The 21,203-nt window shown below is 37.9% G+C and overlaps 1 protein-coding gene across 4 annotated transcripts in view; it reads right to left on the bottom strand.

Annotated features, from left to right (window-relative positions):
- csde1 (cold shock domain containing E1, RNA-binding) overlaps positions 1-20,943 on the bottom strand; it is a 30,681-nt gene extending 9,738 nt beyond the window's left edge. Inside the window, exons 1-13 of one of the 4 annotated variants that reach the window (XM_067413892.1) lie at positions 20,810-20,943; positions 15,756-16,520; positions 9,265-9,562; positions 6,191-6,389; positions 4,206-4,372; positions 3,230-3,316; positions 2,893-2,990; positions 2,720-2,801; positions 2,144-2,272; positions 1,815-1,940; positions 1,490-1,705; positions 1,256-1,396; positions 836-1,003 (exon numbers count right to left, since the gene is read on the bottom strand). In XM_067413892.1, the coding sequence (XP_067269993.1) occupies positions 836-1,003; positions 1,256-1,396; positions 1,490-1,705; positions 1,815-1,940; positions 2,144-2,272; positions 2,720-2,801; positions 2,893-2,990; positions 3,230-3,316; positions 4,206-4,372; positions 6,191-6,389; positions 9,265-9,390 (1,539 nt within the window). In that variant the 5' untranslated portion in view covers positions 9,391-9,562; positions 15,756-16,520; positions 20,810-20,943. Of the gene's footprint in view, positions 1-835; positions 1,004-1,255; positions 1,397-1,489; positions 1,706-1,814; positions 1,941-2,143; positions 2,273-2,719; positions 2,802-2,892; positions 2,991-3,229; positions 3,317-4,205; positions 4,373-6,190; positions 6,390-6,974; positions 7,155-9,264; positions 9,563-15,755; positions 16,521-20,809 lie in introns of those variants that run through there. The other 3 variants (XM_067413891.1, XM_067413893.1, XM_067413890.1) reach the window with 3 other exon arrangements.
- Between the last annotated feature and the right edge of the window lie 260 nt (positions 20,944-21,203).

Raw genomic sequence — 21,203 nt, 5'->3', positions numbered from 1 at the left:
GCTGCAGTGGAAGGAATGCAAGTTTCACTATTTTATTTTAACAATGTAAATATTCTGTCACTCACATTCAGCTATAGAACAGCTTCGGATTGCTTTGTACCAGTAAATCATAAGATAAGAATGATTGCTGAAGGATGATATATATTTTCTTATGAACATCACGACTAATCTGAGCATTTGACTTGCCCGTCAGTTGTCGACAGCCAGATAAGGCACAAAATTTGACAGAGGCGGTGGCCTTGTAATTCTCTATGCAGGAAAAACCCTGAAAAATTGAGCAACTGAATTCCTCCATGTTCAAAGTCCCTCATTCTACTTATGACTTGTGGTTCTACACCACAGAGATGTGTATTTAAAGGCCTATTCACACGTAAAGAAATGCCTTAAAATCAACTACATTTACACTATCGTTCAAAAGTTTGAGGTCATTATGATATCGAAAGAAGCTAATACTTTTACTTAATAAGGACACATTAAATAGAACAAATCACAGTAAAGCCATTTAAATTGTCACAAGAGATTTCTATATCAAATAAATGTTTTTATGATCTTTCTATTTAAAACAATCCTGAAATAAATGCATCAGTTCCTTTAACAAAAAATTAAGCAGCATTTTTGTGGCTGCTGAAAAATCGGCTTTACCATCACAGGAATTACTTACATGTGAAAATATATTTTAAATTGTAATAATCTCTCACAATATAGTGCTGTTTTACTGTATTTTCGATCAAATAAATGCATCCTTGGTGAGTATAAGAGACTTCTTTCAAAACAGCTTGCCAACCCCAAACTTTTGAACAGTAGTGTATCTTTAGGAAGTCAAGAGTTGGTTTACCTTCTCTTTGACCTTGCTGGGGCTGTAGTTCTTGTTAGTGATAGCAGGCACGGCTTCTTTCTCCACCACCCCCACAAAACGCAGCTCAGATTGAGTGTGGAACGACACTGTGCCCTTGGGCAGCTTTTTGATCCGCACGGCATGATTCCTTTGGGCTGACAGCATGTCCTGGTGAAGGCAAGAGGGGGTGTTTTAAAGCCGGATTGAGGCAATGTAAGATCAATTTGACTTTTGCCTTTGCTTTGTTTACAGTATAAACCACTGGCCAATCTGAGTTTATCAAAGGCTGATTCCAAAATTTAGACCGCAGGATGTCTGTCGGACATCAAATTGACAAAACAAAAAAACTTAATTTATTGAAGCCGAGAGAAAAATCAGTAACAAAAGTGGTACTAGTTTGGCTATAATCTAGGAACTCACAGGGACAACAGTGAATTCCACTTCATCAGAAATGTGCAGTTGGCTCTCTTCCAGAACCTCGCTGAAATGGAAGAACATCCGGGCATCACGGTCCACACATTTGATGAAGCCAAAACCATCACGCACAGCAGCTATCACACCCTGTACAAAAAGACAAGTAGAGGAACAAAGCTAACATTAGCAAAAGTAAAAGCCTTGCAAGAAAATCACACGGATAAAGTTCTGAGGATGTACCATTTCACGGGTCTCCTTAGTGAAATGGAAAGTGTCAGGGAGGATGTCGATATTTGTCGCTCTCTCCAGTTTGTCCCGACGGTCGGTGGATATATTGAACTGGACATGGTCGCCCTCCAGCAGAGTCACTTTGGACTTGGTGTCCTTCTCCCCAAATAGCAGCTCTTTGTCAGTGAAATTAATTCTGGCACTGATTCGCCCGGGCAGCGGGTCATTCTGAGTGAGACAAATGTAGTCTTATTCGATTTAACATGCAAGCAGTATCTATATGGTAATGTTATCAAGGGAGTCTGGGAAGCCTAATGACAAGAGCTAATTCACAAACCTGATTCTTGGTAGGGACCTTGGGAATAACTTTGGAGACAGTGCCCTCGAAGGTTTCAATACTAATATCCTCAAAAATAACAGTACCCTGAGGCAGCAGTCTCACATCTGTGGCCACTTCCTTGCCCTATGAGGCGAAGAGAAAGCTCTATGTTGCTGTTTGAAATAGCAATGCATCTCATGCATTTCACTCAATGTATGAAAGAAAAACCTTTAGTTACTTTTCAGTGAATATTTTTTTTTACAGTTACTAAGAAAAGACCAATAAAAAAATCATAATCAACAATCTAACCCTAACCTTAAATCTTTTATTTATGCTCAAGTGCTTACGTTTCTTTCTTTAATGGTGAATTCCACATCATCTCCAGCTTGTAGAGCCTCCAGATCCCCTTTAAACTCACTGTAGTGGAAGAAGATCTCCTTCACAACATCCCCTCGTTCAATGAATCCAAAGGCCTCCTGCAAGACACAATCAACGCCTTGAAACAGCAGACAAATTAAAATATATATTTTCTAAATTAAATTTGCGCATTCATAAATGAATAATTCTGGCATTAGAAATTAATTTTGAAATTGTAAATTTAAAACAAATTGCAGCTGCATTCTGAAAATTGCACGTTATAACAATGTAAAAAAAAAATATATTTATATAAATAATATAATATATAAATAAAATAATAAAATAAATAAAATAATATATATTTTCTAAATTAAATTTGCGCATTCATAAATGAATAATTCTGGCATTAGAAATTAATTTTGAAATTGTAAATTTAAAACAAATTGCAGCTGCATTCTGAAAATTGCACGTTATAACAATGTAAAAAAAAAACAATAAAAAAAACCCATTATGTTTGGCATTATATCATTTTAAACACAAAACTTATCTTTGAATCAGATCCTTACCTTGGTAGCACAAACCACTCCCTGACATCTTGACTGTTGCTTATTTACCAATACAATATTGTGAGCACTAACAGCACCAGTACTGAAAAGAAAAATCCACATCAATAATTAAAAATAATCATCTTTTAAAAATCTAATCTATACCAATTCGACATTAAGGAAAATCTACTTACTGCTTGTTGGTCTCCATGTAAAAACTGACTTTATCTCCAGTATCTAAAGAAACGTTTCCTTCCACATCCTCAGGGGTATATGTCAAATAAAACACTTCCTGTGAAATTCAAACCACACATTTTCAGAAACACCAACTACCAACGATCAATGCACCATGCAGACTAATATGCATCATAGTACTGTTCTTTTGTTCAATTAAGTCCATTTTTCTCTAGGTTTAGTAAGTTAATTGTGCTTTTATAGAAGAGAATCTATAAAAGGAAAAATGGTCACAAGAGATGGAAGAAAACATTTAAAATGTTTAGGACACTGCAGAGGATGATAAATGACACTCACCCCGTTCCTCTCATAACACACACTGCCTGTGGGCACTTGGCCAGGTGCAGACTTCCCGTCCAGGTGAGAGGGGATAGCTGATACTACCTGAAGAAAAGGACCGTACAGACAGACAAGACTAGGTTAGAGGTTGTATTGGTAAGAGAAACAATCAACCAACCATGTTAAAAAGCTAAATAGAAGGTCCCTTAAATAGTGTTGTCAAAAAAATTGATACCGTTCGAAATATACCTTTCCTGCAGTATCGATACAATGTTCTCGCTCTTCTCTATCAATGGCAAACTGACACACACCCGCCACCTCTCACTCACTTCTCATTCCCTCTGGTTAAATGGTGCTTGTATTGCGCATAATTTAAATAATTCCCTAACTAAATGTGGTGCGCACACAAAGCCTGCTGGTGTCTGCTATATTAATCAAAAAACAAAATACAGAAAAATCACTCTCTGCTCTTGACTGAATAACGTGTGTCAGTTTTCCCATGGTATCGAAAATATCAATATTTTTCATGGTATTGTATCAAAGTTGGAAATTCCAGTATTGTGACAACACTACCCTCAACATAGATGATCAACATGTAAACTAGATTTTTAATTAAGAAGGGTTAAAATTTGACTACTTCTGAGTTCAAGGAATCAGTCATAAACTGAATATTTAAATGTAACTGACAGACTTGACATTGACAACAAATCAAGATTTGTTTCTCCCACAATTGCATATTAAATGAGGATGAAAAGACCCCCAACAAGACCACAAAACACAGACAAAATCAAGCTCATCATAAACCCACACAAAACAAAGCAATAGCATCAGGTCAGTTAAGGATTACGAGATGTTATTCCTGATCACTGAAACCAGTGATGTATGCGTTTTTGCCTGATCAATATGGATTAAAAATGAGCTTGAAATCCCCAACAATGACAGACATTAATGGGACAAGGACAATAAAACACAAAAGTAAAATGTGTTCCTTAACTGGATGAATAAAACCATGCAGCACAGTTAAAGGAGAGGCGTGCAAGTCAGGCCCCACCTGCCCAGAAATTCGCTCTTCTGGCAACATTTCTGACTTGATTTTTACCAGCTTCACCGCAATTGGTTTGCCAGTGCGTCTATCAGACGACACCTCAAACTCCACATCATCTGAAAAGTGACGAGACAGACATGACATGGAATAAATAATGCAGAAATTGACTTTTATTGGAAGCAAAACAAAATATTTACTTGCATGTATTTTTCCATTAAGATTCCTACTAGGGCTTGTCGATATTGAATCCTGACAATACAGATTTGTAGTGTAGTATATTGAAATAATTTGTGGTCATCTCTAATTGAATCAGCCATTTCGAATTGATGATGAAGGCTGCGATTATAATGTTGTCCACTAGAAATCCAAATGATAAAGTATGTTGCAAGCTTTATCTTTCTCTATCGGTACCCATCCATTTCAATGGTAAAAAAAAGTATAGAGTAGGGGTGTCCATGGTTAACCGATTGACCGATTAACCGTTAAAAATTGCGTAACCGAGTGAAACATTTTACTCGGTTAAGTGGCGTCAATGACGTGCTTTGAATTTAGTTGTAATATATGTTTGCACCCCTAGAGACCGCAAGAGCGCTGCCAGACATTTGTAATATCCACAAGAAGAAGTCATGACCAGCTTTCTAAGCGGGCAAAGAAAGCGTGGGAGCACTTTAAAAATGAGAGTGACGGGGCAAAATGCAAGTATTGCAATGCAGTGCTTACCGCATTTTTCAGGCTATAAGTTGCTCCGGAGTATGAGTCGCATCAGTCAAAATATGCGTCATGAAGAGGAAAATAACAAACATCGCACTGGACTATAAGTCGCATTAGGGCAGAAGCAGAGCGCGAGCCGCGCGCGCTGTGCATAACGGAGCAGAAGAAAGAAAGTTTTAAGTGAGAAACTTGTGAATGACTAGAGAAAAGCAGACGTTACTTTAACTGTAATGAAGAAAACAAAAAAGCTAATCGCGGACTGAAAGCAAGATGGCCAGAGCTGAAGGGACGAGTCCACAGATGCTTGAACTCTCTGCCGGGAGAGGCTCAGCAGCCGCGTGAGTCAAACGCTGTCTGTGTGAATCATTCTCGGCTGCATATTTTACTAATGCCCTAATCGTGCAGGCGCCCTCACCTCGCGGCCACTTGCATTGCTCGTGAACTGGAGCGCATCTCATCCTAATTTAACGAAACTCAGCGTACGCCTCGCAGACATGAAATAGATCTTAAGAAACTTGAAATGTCTTTTAACAATTTAAAACGAAAAGAAATAGGCTACTCTCTGATTATGTAATCCATGATGTGCAATTCTCTCTATAGGCGCGTTCACTACGGAGATGGTGGTCGTCAAATTAATAAACTAAAAATAATCCTGACGCACACTATGGTTAACCGAGTATTAACCGCTAAGGGCCTCGGTTAACGGTTAATGAAAAACTTGAAAACGTGCAGCCCTAGTATAGATCTTGTTCATTTGTATAACTATGGTGTACTGACAGTATAGTTGTATATAACAAGTGTACATAGAAATCTGGGAAATGCTTATAGAGCACAAAATGTCAAACTTTTTTAGACCCCGACAAAACACATTATTCAAATTGTCAGACAAGATTAAATTATACTGCTGTCCTTTTAAAATGAAGACAATTATTTTTGGATAACAATATACAATTTAATGGCGATGGAGATAATAGTCTCAGATTTATGGTAGCAAAAAATTGTTAGAGTGGCTAGGTTTAATTCATTTTTGTGAAAGTACAAACTGTCTGTTGTAATGATTATAATATTATTCATAATGGTGATTCAATTTCTTGTATGGGTAATTGTTTTTGGTAATGAACGTGGCCAAAATGGTTAGTCAAAAGGCTAATAAATACACTGTTTTTAGTTATACCACTAAGCCCTAGTTCCTGGAGTTTTTTCCCCACCCCATTCAATCCTACCTCCAATCTTAAGCTCCTGCAGGTTTCCGTTGTACTGAGAACAATGGAAGAAGAGACGGGCCTGTCTCTCAGAGCACTGAATAAAGCCATATGATGTAAGCAGCTTTTCAACCACTCCCGTCTCACGTATTCCCATGCTCGTTCCATTGGCAAATCCACCATGGCCATTATTATGCAGCAGACTGGGGTCAAAACTCATCTATGGAGAAATAAGACATGTTCAAAAATTCACTTGATATATTTAGAAAGTTCCACAATAGATCAGAACAAGTGTGGAAATGGTAAAATGGGATGACATTTTTTAAAATGAGGGGAAAAACTGTTGCATGTAGATGTGAGTTTCTCTTCTGTATGGCCTGCTCGATTTGGCTCCTTGACAAAAATAAAACAGCTAAAACTTGCACAGCAGTGAAGAAAACACTTCACAAACGCAAATTCTACTGGTTTCGTTTTAAACTTAGAACTTGCGTTCATGCATTTAATCCACCTCACACGCATGTAGTTATATATTAGAATATACACGCAAACAAACTCGTCACCACACTCAGTTACAACTAGGTCTCTCTGGATTACTTCATCCACAAATAGTTAATTGGCCACATGCCTGCTGACCATTCACTTACAAAGTTAGACAAAAATCAAAACATTCAGATACTTTGGCTTTAAAAAGCTCCACAAAGCCAACAGAGCTTGAAAACTCCAAGCATGCAGTTATAGTGTCAGGTTTTCTTTTGACAAGTGAGGACATCAAGCCAGCACACACGGTCCCATCATGACCACTTACTGATCGCTGATACAAGGGTGTCCGTTTTTGCTTTTTGCCCCCTAATGCGCGTGAGGAATGGCACGAAACTGAGGCAGAGCGGGGGATTGGCTGGCTTGAGGTAGAGGTGGAGGGGGTGGGGGCAGCAACAGGGGCATCAGAGGCCTCCATCTTGAGGTGAAGGTAGGGGGTGGTGGGACACTGGGGGTATAAAGGGGGAGTGGATTTAAAAAAAAAAAAAAAAACCTAGCTAATGAAGGATCACCAAATAGGAAGAGCCAATACATGGCATCAAAAACGCATCGGCGCGGACCTTACGGAGTGTTCAATTCTGTACAAATAAATAGATAAACCTGTCAATGAGGCTATCACACCACTGTGACGAGCTAGATGAAGTAAAAATAAAAATAAATTGCAAATACACCAATACTCCTTTTGCCTCTTTTTAAAAGGTACTACTAATAACTAGCAGGTAGTTGTAATATTTCAGACAACAAGAAAGAGGAACTTCTTGAAAACTACATTTGATAAATCTGAAATGCTAATTTTGAAAACCCTAAACATACATATACGTTTCCCAAAAGCATTGTAAACCTAAATTAATCCTGGTTAAAATTTAGTGATGGGTTTAAAAAAAAAAAAAGCATGTAAAATGTGCATTCAGTCAGAGGGGTTTAATTGTGCATTAAAGCATGAGAATGTCTAAAATACTTCAAATGCATACATATCGTCTGATTCAAATAATTTTCTTCTCAGGAATACAATAAGAACTTTAACCCAAAACCCCTTGACCCCACTGACTTTCATTGGGCCTCATCATAAAACATAAGCAGAACTAATTGTGTAGATCATTCCTCAAGCGATTCTGATGCAAATTTTCAGATTATTTAAAGTGATAGTAGTTTCAAAATGTTGTGAGCTCTCTACATAACTGGTGCATAAAACAATTGAATGTTTCATATTCTTTTAGGCAAACTGATGACTGCATCTTTAACTATTAAGGTTAAACGTATTTGGCTCTCACAGTGATAGAACTCGAATTGAAGCTGCTTTCTTGAGTTCTGATATATCCCCAGATACTACTGCTTGGAAAATAAGTATAGATATAGATGGTTGGTTGCTTCTCCAATCACAGGGGAGGAGGGGTGGGACAAATACCACAACAACCAACTATCTCTACTTTTACAATGACTGAACAGCAATGGAAAAGTTAATATTGTTGGTATTATTGCAGTGTTACATTCAGTAATTTCTGATAAAACAAACTATCGGCTAAATCAGATACTTGTAAAATTACTTCTGTGGATATTCCATATTACAGCAACCAAAGCTTTTTAACTGGAAAAAACGTTGTGCTTCTAAAGTGCTCAAGCACCCCTAGCTGTGCATTTTCAGCTGGCTATTAACACTTTGGTGGACACAGGCCAAACCAAAGAAGGAAGTCCAGAAAATCCCACATAGTTCCTGGAAATGTGGTTTACGTAGTTGTAGTTCATGGGCAGGGACTATTCTAATTGTCAATGAGAGTGCAGTATCAAATCTGAGATTTACAACGTGTTTGAGTTCTCTGGAAGGTCTGTTTTAGGTGCAAATTATTCAGAATCTACTCACTTACAAAAGTTTCATGAACAAGGCCCACTGTACAGACGGAACATTTTTTTTTATCTTTGTTCTACAGAACTAAAAGGTTATACAGGTTAAGAATAACATGAGTGCCAGTACATTATTTTTGTTTTAGAGTGACCTATTCATTAAACTTTAATTCCCCTCCCTGTGCTGGAAAAAATGCTCAAGGAAAATTAGAATGTATTAGTTTGATGAAGCAACTGGGAATGCCACTACTAGACTACACGATAACAGAAAATGGTTAGATGACACAGACTCTGACCAGCCTCGACCACTGGGCCATTACATCGAAACAGATACAGGACTTTATACACCCATAAACGCTTTAGATTACTCAGTGTCTGAAGACAAAATCTTATATCCATTTACCCATTATCTGTCAGTCAGACACGGTTCAATAGTGGCCAAATCGTACGAGTAAAGTAAAAAAAAATAAAAAACACATTTGTACCTGCCGCTAAATTAGTCTTAGCGAAACCAACATCATCGTTCTTGCCTCACCACCTCTCATTGCTGCTCGTGAAGTGACAATGGCAAGTGATCGAGGCCAGCCCCTAAGCCTGCAGATCAGGATGATGGGGTAAAGGAACAGCACAGAGAGGGGCAACAGTGGATGTTCAATGAACGAGTCGAGTTCGGGAGAGTGGGGGAAAGTAGGGTGGATAGCGGATGGCTGGGCACTTACGGAACGGCCGTAGGGTGACAGGCTGAGACCGACGGGCGAGGTGCTGTTCAGGTCAGCACTAACAAAAGCTGCAGGTGGCGACGCCGGCAAGGTAAACTCGACAAAACCTTTCCAGGGACTACCCATAATTCTCCCATTCACAGTGGCCAAATCTACAACGCCTGGGATTGATCAGATTAAGCCGTTTCCCAGAGTCTAGATTTTATTTTGTTTTTAAATTCAGTCGTCGTGTTGCAGCTCCTCCCTTCCCTCTCCCCTCTCCTTTTGGTTACACACCCAACAAAACACCTCTGGATTTCTGCAAAGGTGAAGAAAGGAGGGAAGCTGTGAAAATAAACTGAGGGAAAGGCAACAAGAACAGCCAGTGATCAAAGCAGCACAGTAGGGTCAGCAGAGGGCTGTGGGAATGTATTGGGGTGAGGACCCTACAGACAACATGCAAGTGTGCCTCATCTGCACAAAAGGTTGGGCCAAGACCTAATAAATTCTTCTAGAAGTACTTATGACCTCTTTCCCTCAGTAAAAACATATCGAGAGTATTTTATGCACAACTAGAAGGAAAATTGTTCAGTCTTGCAAAACCGCAAAGTGTGCAAAAGAACAACTACATTAGGTTGGCACTTGAGTAAACAATAAAACTTAGCACAGCTTTAGTTCACTCAATATTCACATTTTGAACAAGACAAACAGGACAAAATGAGTGGAAAAAACAGTACATTCATAAGAATTTAGAAATAAAAAGGTTTACCCCAAAATGGAAATTGTCATTTATTCACCCTCATGCTGTTCCAAAGACTTTTGTTCATCTTCTAAACAAAAAAACTAAGATTTAAGTCCATGCAATCATAACTCACCTTAAAGCACAAAAATACATTGTAAAAGTAATTCTTACGAATCAAGCATTTTAATCATAGACTGTAAAAAAATAGACATAATGCCTGTGAAATCACCAATAGGATTCTGAAGCATGAATTAGGGTCGAGCTGGTCGTTGCCATCTTGGCAACGCGTCACCGAGCATCACTCCCGGATAACAGAAAATGGCCAAAGGGGCAGGATGTGGGGCGGTGGCAACGCCATTAATTATGCAGAACTTTAAGGCTTTTTAAAATGTAATCAAATGAGTTATTAAAAAAAAAAAAAAGTTCTCACAGTTCTCATTAAGGGCAAAATTAGCCATATACACAACAAAAAAAAGAAAGAAAAAAAAATTTGTACCAGGCTGTTAAAAAATATATATATTTCTGCTGTAGAGTTGGGCATTTTAACATTCTGGAGCCTGTCCCTAGCAGCCATTTGAATAAATCAAATGTAGATCTTTCAATAAAAAAATCTTTGATTCCAATATGAAAATAAATCTTACAGGCTTGGAATGACATGAGGGTGACTAAATGACAATTTTCATTTTTTGGTGAACTATCCCTTTAATTCTCCATTTCATAACTTTAACTGCCAGTTAAATTATATGTTAAACTTAAATTATATCAGTTCCAAAACCTAGTGAGCTTCATAGGCAGCATTTTAAGGAATGATAGGTAGAAAAAAAGAAATAAAAAGATGCCCTATGTATGCATGATGCCTAGCTGTGGTACTCGGTTACATTACATACACTTATCAGATAAAGATAGTAAGGAGAGATAATTGATAGGACGATGTTGAAGGATTTGGTGTCCATCAGATGCTGAGCGTCACTGACAAATCTTATACCTCGTAAAATGTGTGGTAAGTACCGCTGTGCCCTATACACGAGTTATCCAAATTTGAAAGTGAGTGTGCAAGTGATTGCAATACCCTGCAAATTGATTATAGCTCCCTGATGCTCACAACCTACATACAACAATTACCAAACTGTGCAATTGCGAGAGAATGCAAAAGGCATTAAAATATACATTCTTCCTCCAATCTTGTATGTTTCCCATCACCACATCCCTTTAGAGGCTACGTAAAACGCTCAGTATTCAGCTTCAGGCACATCCCTACTTTCATTCATTCAGAAATCTCAACATAAAGTTTAATTGTCCAGTCAGACTTTGGGTATTATGTTTGTTTTGTCAGCTTAGCAAGGTGCTAATGCTAAACTCGTTCCATTTCACTTAGGATGCTGCTTACAAGGCAGTTCACTAGTTTTTGGAGCAAAGCAACACATGTTCAGCCTTTTTAGCTTTAAATGTGCCCTAGAATGCCATAGTGAAATAATAAGAGTTCAGTACATGGACATTACATACTGTGAGTCTCAAACACCATTGCCTCCTACTTATGTAAATCTCATGCATGAAAAACACCACAGAAACACCAGCCTTGGTTGATGATAATTAGATAACGCAACAATTTAATTCAAAATTGTTCGTTTGCTCTGCCCATTTCAAGCAAGCGTCGCTCAGTGTCTTAAACTGGAAAAAGGGGTTTTTACAACTGTATTCCTGCAAGTAGCAATTTTATCCACTTATTGACTGTTTAAACAATTTCTGATTAAATTGAAAGTTTCTTAGAGACAGCATTGTCTAGATAACAAGATACAAGTACAGTAACAATAGGAAACTCCCAAGTACCATGTATAACAGGGTATATACAGCAATCCTTAAGTTAAATTTACTACTTTTTAATACCTTTTTTACTACCTTCAGAATATTTTTTAAAACCATCACGACACTGAATTGCAAGTGTTAATCAGGGACCTTTCTATTATTTACACAGATTTAGACATATATAACATACAAAAAAGAATAGATTTAGAATCGACACCAGGAGGAAATCTGTTATCATTCAGACACAGTAAAATAGATCTCAACATTCACAAAGGTTGGTTAAGGAGAAGCATTACTGCATACACATTTGATTTCAATTAATAATTGGTAATTCAGCAATTAAATGATTTAGTGTTTTTTTCCAGCAACAAAACCTGAGCCAAATATTACATTTCTATAGCTGTGATAAGTTGTTGAATTAAACAAAATACTAAAAACTAGTGCTGTCAATCGATTAAAAACTTTAACTAGATTAATCACACATTTTCTCTGTGATTAATCGCAATTTAAAAAAAAGTTTTTGTACGTTTTTAATAAATTTTTTAATATAATAATTTCACAGTTAATCAAATTAATGTAGAAACAACATAAAGACAGTATATTTTAAATACTTGTTTAAATGGCATCTTTTTCTGAATGAAGGCCAGCATTACTAATATTAATACAGCTACTGATTTTTTTTTTTTTACATTCATTATTAGGCTTCAAAAATATAACAGTTTTTAATTTAAGTAAACTTAAAACAATGCTAACATAAACCCATAATAAATGTCATGTTTATTCCTGCCCTTCCTGTCTTAACAGTTAGGAAATATACAGAAATTTAATACAGTTATCAAAGTTATATGCAGTCTGCACTGCATAAACTATAAATTAAATAGTTAATCCTTATTAAAGCTACAAAAGTTATTTAGTCAAGAGCAGCGAGTCATTTTCTCTGTTCCCTGACAGGAAGCTTTATTGGCTGCTGTCCCTTTAAGAGCAGACAGACACGCGGATCTCACTGTTTATATACTGTCTATGGATCGCGCCTCATTCTCTCACAACTCTTTTTGTTCATTTTAGACTTTATATAAATCGTTTAAGATTGCTCTTATGGGGACAGTCGTTGAAGATATGCCTTGAAGCAAGTTTAAAATAAAACGTAAGCCATGCAGCCACTTTCTGTTGAGCGCGCAGTGTTCTGAGGTGATGCCGAACGACCGCTGAATATGACGTCAGCATCACACATACGTTGAGACGGAGACGAAAGATCTTTGATTATGTGCCCAGATATGCTAAAGCCCATATCTAAATGAAATAACGCGAACGCAGATAGAATTTCAATCAGAATAGGACACCTGATAGTCTGAAAAAATAATACATAATTTGGAAAAAAATAATACCTATGAGACCACATTTAACACTTTTAATGGCCTTAAATTTGACAATTTTGATTTATCACTTTTTAATACTTTTTAAAACCCCGCGGACACCCTGTATAACCAAAACACCGGATAGTATGGTTTTGGTTTTGTCGGGAGGAAAGAAGAGAATTCGTGCTTGCAGTTGTCAGATTTCAGTAATTTAAATCCTCCAATCAGAGCTTTTCTGTGAAAAGAACACGTATACTAGGGGTGGGAATCTTTTACCATCTCACGATTCAATTTGATTCCGATTATTGAGGTCACAATTCGATTCATAACCGATTTGAGTTTCGAATCATAACCGAAGATTTTCGATTCAAAGCGATTCAATTTTGCAGATATCAAAATTGAATCCGCACCCGCCCAGACCCAATAATATTTGGCCCATTACCCGACCCGTGCACACGATAAATCACACGCTAAAATCATTCAAATTAAAATGCTTTATTTTTTATCTTGCACCTCTCAACATCAACAGCGTCATGAGTGGGCTAATGAAAGAGGCTCTGCCTTTAAAGACTCGTTGTCAACAATTTCATATACTCCACTCACCAACTTTACTTATACTTAGGGCCGGCCCTGACCAATTTGCTGCCCTAGGCAAGATTTTACTTGGTGCCCCTTGTATCAAGGTTTTTATATGTTGGTTGTGTTATAATTTTTAAAATAAAAATAAACAAACACACACACGTCTGGTTCACTATCTTTGTGGGGACTCTCCATAGAGGTAATGGTTTTTATACAATGTAATATAAACAAGGACACACACACACACACACATACATACATACATACATACATACATACATACATACATACATACATACATACATACATACATATATATATATATAAAATGTGTGTATACGTATATCCTCCACTAAACTATGCATGCTCGTGTTTTCACCATGAATTAAATTGAAATTTTTATATTTAGTGTGCATTTTATTTTTGAGCTATTTTAAATAAACCTGTATATAAATATCATTACTAATTTCAGAAAATAATTTTTACAAACGCCCTTTACAACTGCACAACTGAGTAAAAACATTAGGCTATTAAACAAATGATATATGTTTATAAACAATTGACATGATTTTTTTTTACAGATTCTGATCACCCAGAACAGTTGCTTACATAAAGTTTAAGATAAAAATAACTGGAATTAATTAGCAAACATTCATATTTAGATAATGCCTTTTCCTCCTTATTCCTTTCTATTCCTGTATCAGAGGGCTTCGGTCTTTTTGACACATTGGCCATCCGTCATAAATAATTAGGCAACTTTCCAGCTTTCACTGGCGCGAGCAAACAAGCACATTCCTGTCTGTTAAATGTGCGAGAGGCGACGCAACAACAAATTCCCAACGTTAAACTGATCGCGCGTTCAATATCGGACACACTAAAGCACTCGCTGGGCAGGAGGAGATTGATGCGGTGGTCTGGGAAGAGTTTAAGGTTGTTTTAGGTAATATTTCTAAATAATATCAATAAAAAGTAGCAGTAATAAAACCGGAAAAATCACTCATGCCACGGGCCGGCCCTGCTTTTACTTTATCCATTGCTACTCCTGCAACGCTCGCTCCGACTGGGCTACGAGAGGCATCAACAAAAGTTGCACTGTCGCAGTGGTGGTGAGGTAATGGTTCAAATGGCTGTTGCGGCGTTGTTGCGTGTATGTGTAATGGTAATTTGGACATAGAAATTGTAATACAGTATGTTCGAGGGGGAAGAAGGAGGTGGAAACCGGCGAACATTTAAAAAACTTTAACCAAACAAAACGAAAGTAACTTGGGCAGCCCCTCACGGAAAACTGCCACACGCACACACATAATAAAACGTAAACACAACTCAACGTCAAATCCAGGTCTGGTGATCTCTCGTCCTTATATGCCTCTGAGCTCCCTCAGAGGACTCTGTGTGGCTCGCAGGTGACGCTCATTCACAATCACGCCCCGGTCTCGCTCGCCCACCTCGTCACAGAAATATTGCAAATATTTTTCATCCGTACTACTACCCGCCCGCACAGAGTTAATTATCCGCCCGCATCCCCGCCCATGATTTTTATAAATGTCACAATTTACCACTTTTATGCCGTTGCAGGACTCTACGTTGCGTATAGGCTAGTTACAAAATGGAGACGAACAGCCAGCTGATTTTATTAATTTATTAAATCGATTCCTGGTCATTTCAGATCGATTCTAAATCGTTGCAAATGAGAATCTAGATTCTTCTGTGAATCGATTTTTTGGCACACCCCTAACGTATACTATCTGGTGTTTTACCTAAACTTCTGCAATCTGGCAACCATATCCACAAGAGCTCTCTCGCACGCATCTGGTGTAAACGTGTAAAACTGCATCTGGACAATGTTTGCCCTTAAATAAGCCACATACCCTCTATGTAGATATCAGAGAACAATTTAACATATTCTGTCAACTCATTCTAGGGCACCTTTAAATGAAAAGGCATACCGTATGAATCAAAATAAGGCAGACAAATCAGTATTATTCATTAGGTAAAGGAAAATAATTGAAGTAGGAGTGTCTGGCATGAATTACCTTGTTCTGTTGTCTTGGAAGGCTGTAATGATTTGGACCAATCAATCACTTAATCGATGCTTCAGATTCGGCTCACACACGCGCATGCACACACACTTGTAAGGTTCGGCTCTCTGGCACACGTTCTAATTACAAAAAGTTGCAAAAAAATAAAAAGGACAAAAAGCAAAACAAAAAAATAAAGATATTCAAATAAAAAGGCAAGTGCAGGTGTATGAACACTTCTTTTGGAAAAAAGGTTAACAAAAGACAAAAAAAAAGACTAGGTGAACACGGGAAGGGGAAAAAATCAGGAAGGAGGGATTCGGTCTGCAATTGACAAAGAAAAAGGTCAAAACTGAAAAGACTAGCAGACAGCAGCCCTCTCCGCACCCCAGAAGAGGAAGAGGTGCGGGGAGGATGAGGAGGGCTTGGCGCAGCGTTGGGACGTGTGCTTTTTCAAAGCTGTTGAGTAGGCACAAACTTCTTGTCTCAGATCAGGTCTCGCCTTCGCTGTTAACGTTGATGGTTGTTTGCTACGCTTGTTGCGGCCTGGTTCTGTTTCTTAAATCTTTGGTTTGCTCGTTTGGTTGCTTCGTGTTGCTTTAGTTTTCTCTTTTTGTAGCAGTGCAGTTCTTCGTCTTGGTCTTCAGAGTTGTACCGTTGGGTCGTTTTGGGATGGGTCTTTATGTTTTCTTTTTCCTTGACGTTTCTTCTGACCGATAGATGATCTGAACTTGAAGTAGGTTTCAGATGGTACAAAAATCAATTCGGTTTCACTTCATACTGTTTGGGGGAAGACAAAAAAAACATTTTTTTTTATTAGAGACATAAGTTACATGTACATTAAATGCATCTAGTGTAACAAAAGCTATATTAACCAAATTCTGGTCTAATTTGGACCCCTACAGCATTGAACACACCCTCAAGACATGATTTAACAAACAATCCAAAGTCACTTTCATTTAACGTGGGTTAAAACGGCATGTTACTCTGCTGTTGATACACAGGCCTAAAAATAAAGTTTCCTCAGTGGCCTGGTGTAGAGAAGAGCAGCTGACTGAAAACACACGAGGATCAACAAGCCTCAGCGTGAACCAGCAGTTGGCTGAGTATTTATGGAATACATTAAATTCAAGCGGTCAACAACTGCAGATATCCAGCATGCCAATCATTCAGTTCCCTCTGGTCTATTACACATGAGGTAGGAGGATCAAAGAGCTTGATATATAGGCCAGTTCACTACTTGATATGATGGATCAAGAAGAGGCTTAAAAATGTATGAAGACAACAACATCTTACCTAGCTGGCCAATTTTGTACACAAAAAAAACTGAGATACGTCAAATGTCGAAGCAACTTTCAAGGCCCAAAAAGGTAGTAAAGAGATTGTTAAAATAGTTCATGTAACTACAGTGGTTCAACCTTAATGTTATTACGAGAATACTTTCCATGATGAACTCTTCCATGTCAGGGAAGCACTTCCAGGTTCTCTGGCTCCTGACGAGAACACTTTGAACCACTGTAGTCACAATCACTATTTTAACAATGTCAGTACTACATTTTCTGGGCCTTGACAGTGGTAAGGGTGTTGGTTCCTATCAGTGGTTCAGAACCCGATTTTATCAAAAATATCTTAATTTGTGTTTAGAAAATTAAAGGGGGGATGAAATGCTGTTTCATGCATACTGAGCTTTTTACACTGTTAAAGACTTGGATTCCCATCCTAAACATAGACAAAGTTTCAAAAACTAAGTTGGACGTTTGATGGAGTATTTCTGTGTCAAAAATACTCCTTCCGGTTTCTCACAAGTTTCGGAACGTTTTTTTTCGAGTATGGGTCTGCTTGACGTCGATAAAGCGGAAGGTCCTTGTATGGGCCGTAGGGGCTCTTCTCCCGGAAGGGTGCGCGCGCGCGCGTGACTAGAGCGAGAGAGGAAATGCACGCCCCATAAACACTGCTCTCAGGTGCAGATCCACTCGTCTGTGAACACTTCTGTCGCGCCGCGCTCCACTTTATTCCTATGGGTGACATCAAGCGACTTCAACGTTTCAGCACTGAATTCCGGGAAGGCAGCGCTGCATTTGAACCGGTTTGAACGCAGAAATGACGGGAAGCGGCACAACATCACGTTTCAGTCATGTCGCAAAAGTGGATCTCCACGGTCACTGCTGTCACAGGACTTCACGAAATCAACAGTTACCAAAGAAGTGTGTTTTTGTCGGAACGGTCCCAGCGGTAAAGGTTCACGGTCGTGTTTTGGAAACAGGCGGTGAGTAAAACTGCTTCAAATGTCTATACTGTTGGCTATCATCGCGTGAGTAAACATCAGTAAACAACACGATTGTGTATAACGTTAGTTAATTTATCAATGGAGCATGCGATCTATGGTGTGTGTTTAAATACATTTGTTTAGCTGACCACTATAGGTGTCAGTTTGTTTATTGTAAAACCACACAAATATAAACCTAGCGTTCTCAGAAAGCGTGCTTCTTCATTCAAATGTGCTAACGGTTACTCCATTGTTGTTCTATGTATAACGTTACACTAGTCTGACGTGCAAAATCGTTTTGCTCGCTACTGCTAAGGTTTAGTTGCATACAATAGTCCATAAACCGAATCATGTCCTCATAAACTGCGAGTAAACACACACAAATGTTGACAGGCCACTAAATACAGTACATACCACAGAGACGGACGTCCTGGTGTTGCGGTTTCTGCTGTTCAATTTATTTCAGCCTCCAGATCTGATTCTGTATCATATATGACTTAGTTGAATCTGATTAATAGCCATGGTTTATTTAGGGTAGCGTTTTCTTCTCCATGCTTGAGGACGTCACCGCTTTGTGCGTGCTCGTCATTATTTAGCTCCGCCCACACGATACGCCTCCAGGCGCTCATTTTTTTCCCCGGAAAGACTCGGTACAGCCTATATTTCTTTTATAAATATAATAAAATTAAAGACTTTTCGGAGATATGAAGGATGCAATACTACTCTATAGGTATTCAAGATTGACATGAGATTGACTGAAACTGAGTGTTTCACCCCCCCTTTAATGAAGGTCTTTCATGTTTGGAACGACAGGAGGTGGGTGAGTAATTTATGACAAATTTCATTTTTGGATGGAACCTTTTAAGCTTTCCGGAGCAGGTTTAAGCAGAATAAGTGACCAGAGAAGTCTTGCATACTTCAGAGAGGAGTCTACCATTTTAACATTAAGTTATGACATTATGATTAACATATTTTTTTAAACATTAAGAATAGGCATTTAGAAAATAGTTTAATTTAATTTCATGCTGATTTATAAAAATGGGGAAGAGGTCAAATTCTTGCTATGACTATGTCAGAAAAACCTTAGGAGCACATTGTGTCTTAATTTGCAACCTTCATGGTTCCAGTGACAATTAAAGAAACATTCCCTTTAAATAATTCATATAATAACCAGTATTGAATATAATATTTTAATATATATATATTGTTGTTCTATGTATATATGTATATATATGTGTGTGTATATATGTATATATATGTGTATATATATATATATATATATATATATATATATATATATATATATATATATATATATCTTGTTTAACATATTTAAAACTTAATAGTCACTGTATGGATGAAAAAAAACTAAACTCTAAGCAATATCTACTTTAAAAGTTGTCGATTTCATATGAAAGAAAAAAAAAATGGGGGTACAAATTACCAGGAGTGTTGGAATTACATGAGGGCGAGTAAATAACAGTTTAATCTTTGGCTGAACTACCCATTTAAAATACATTAAAAAGTATTGTAAACATACCAATATTGAAACAAGAAAAATATGTGGAAATCAAGTGCATTGATACCGCCTACAGCGACGAAGTTCATAGTCCTATGCGCGTGACGTCGAGACCCTCGAGCGCGTGCACCTCAGCTGCGTTTGACAGCGCCACAAAAATACAAATCAAAAGCTACAAAGTATATCGGAAACACTGTTTTATTCTTTCAGACGTTTCATTTAGAAAAATATTGCAGATTTCTACAGCATATTAGACACACACTCTCACACAAAAAATAGGACATTAAGCCAAGTGAGGCAAACAGCGCTTGAGCAATAGCTGGGAGTGGATCCATCTGGAGCTCATCCAAAGACAAAATCACTAGCGAAATAGCAATGCCATTTCAGACAAGACTGAACTACGACGAGCATATCAGAAAGTGCATTTTGTGAGGAGAGAATATGACTTCTCGTAGAAAATTCCCAACACATTATTAAAAAAAAAAACATTATTTATTCGGACAATTTTGGCAAATCCTGAAAAGTGTTAAGAATTGTATCGCCCTTACAAATAGCAATTTCTTTCTCCGATTTCAATTAAAGTTACTGGGGTAATAGAAGTTGAAGTAAGCTATATTCATTATAAAATGGGGTTTAACGGTTTTATCGAATTTAATTACAGGGCCAGAAATAAAAGAATGGAACGGAAAAACACTATTTCCAAGTTTCTTGTTATTTTCAGATTATGGCGACAATGGAAAAACAATTTTTTTACGAGTAATCCGTTTGGAAAGCAGGCAAACTCTTCCCCGTCCTGATAAAAGGGGGTTTGAGTTGTTTAATTTAAGTAACTACGTTCGACATAGCGGGACAGACTATGATCCAGTTGGGCTTAAAATAAATCACTCAGCCCGACAACAAAGGCGCACGGTGGCGGCTGTCGGGTCACGCTAGACCACCGCTGTTGCGTTGGATGCTGGACTGCGCGGTTCATTTCTAGACAAGTGGCCGTTGCAAATCATCGTTCAAAACGGATGTGGTAAAAAAAACAAAGTGCAAACGTTTTTTTTATGGTTTGAAGCGACTCTTCCCCATTAACAGTAATGCGCTTGCTAACATGCTAAACCGCTAGAGCACACGCAGAGGAAACACTGCCCCCACCCTAAACCGTTTAACTGTTCAAAAACACGCACTGATATTTAGAAAGAGTTATATAAATGCAAATGTCGGAAGCTCTTACGTTCATATACCCGTGTGAGAATTACGCGACATCACAACGTTTAATAAATATAGAGAAAAACTCACCCCAACAGCTTTCAGCACTGTCACCAGCGCCGCCATAAGCAGCACGGCACATTACGTAGTGAGGGTCTGTGCGAACTCTCGCGATATTAAACGAATATCGTGTGAACTGTGGGGGATAAATCACTGGGTCAGACGTCACTGCTAAAGCACTTATAACTTTTGTTCTATATTTCCAACCTGGTTAACTGTTAATATGTATATACTCAGCGATTCCTTTAAGTGGCTCAAGCTTGAATTCTCTTGTATCATACTTTTCTTAATTGATAAAAAAAATCCCCAAATAACTAAAAGTATCAATTAACCCACCAAAACACATTTTACTGTAGCGTATGCCATGGCACTAGGCTAGGGTGATAATATTGTTTTATTTGGTAATACATGGGTGTTTTTTATA

The sequence above is a fragment of the Pseudorasbora parva genome, chromosome 13 (assembly GCF_024679245.1).
Source record: "Pseudorasbora parva isolate DD20220531a chromosome 13, ASM2467924v1, whole genome shotgun sequence".
In the NCBI taxonomy this organism is placed as follows: Eukaryota; Metazoa; Chordata; class Actinopteri; order Cypriniformes; family Gobionidae; genus Pseudorasbora; species Pseudorasbora parva.
Note: the sequence above shows the minus strand (reverse complement) of the source record. Positions and strands in the feature narration are given on the sequence as shown.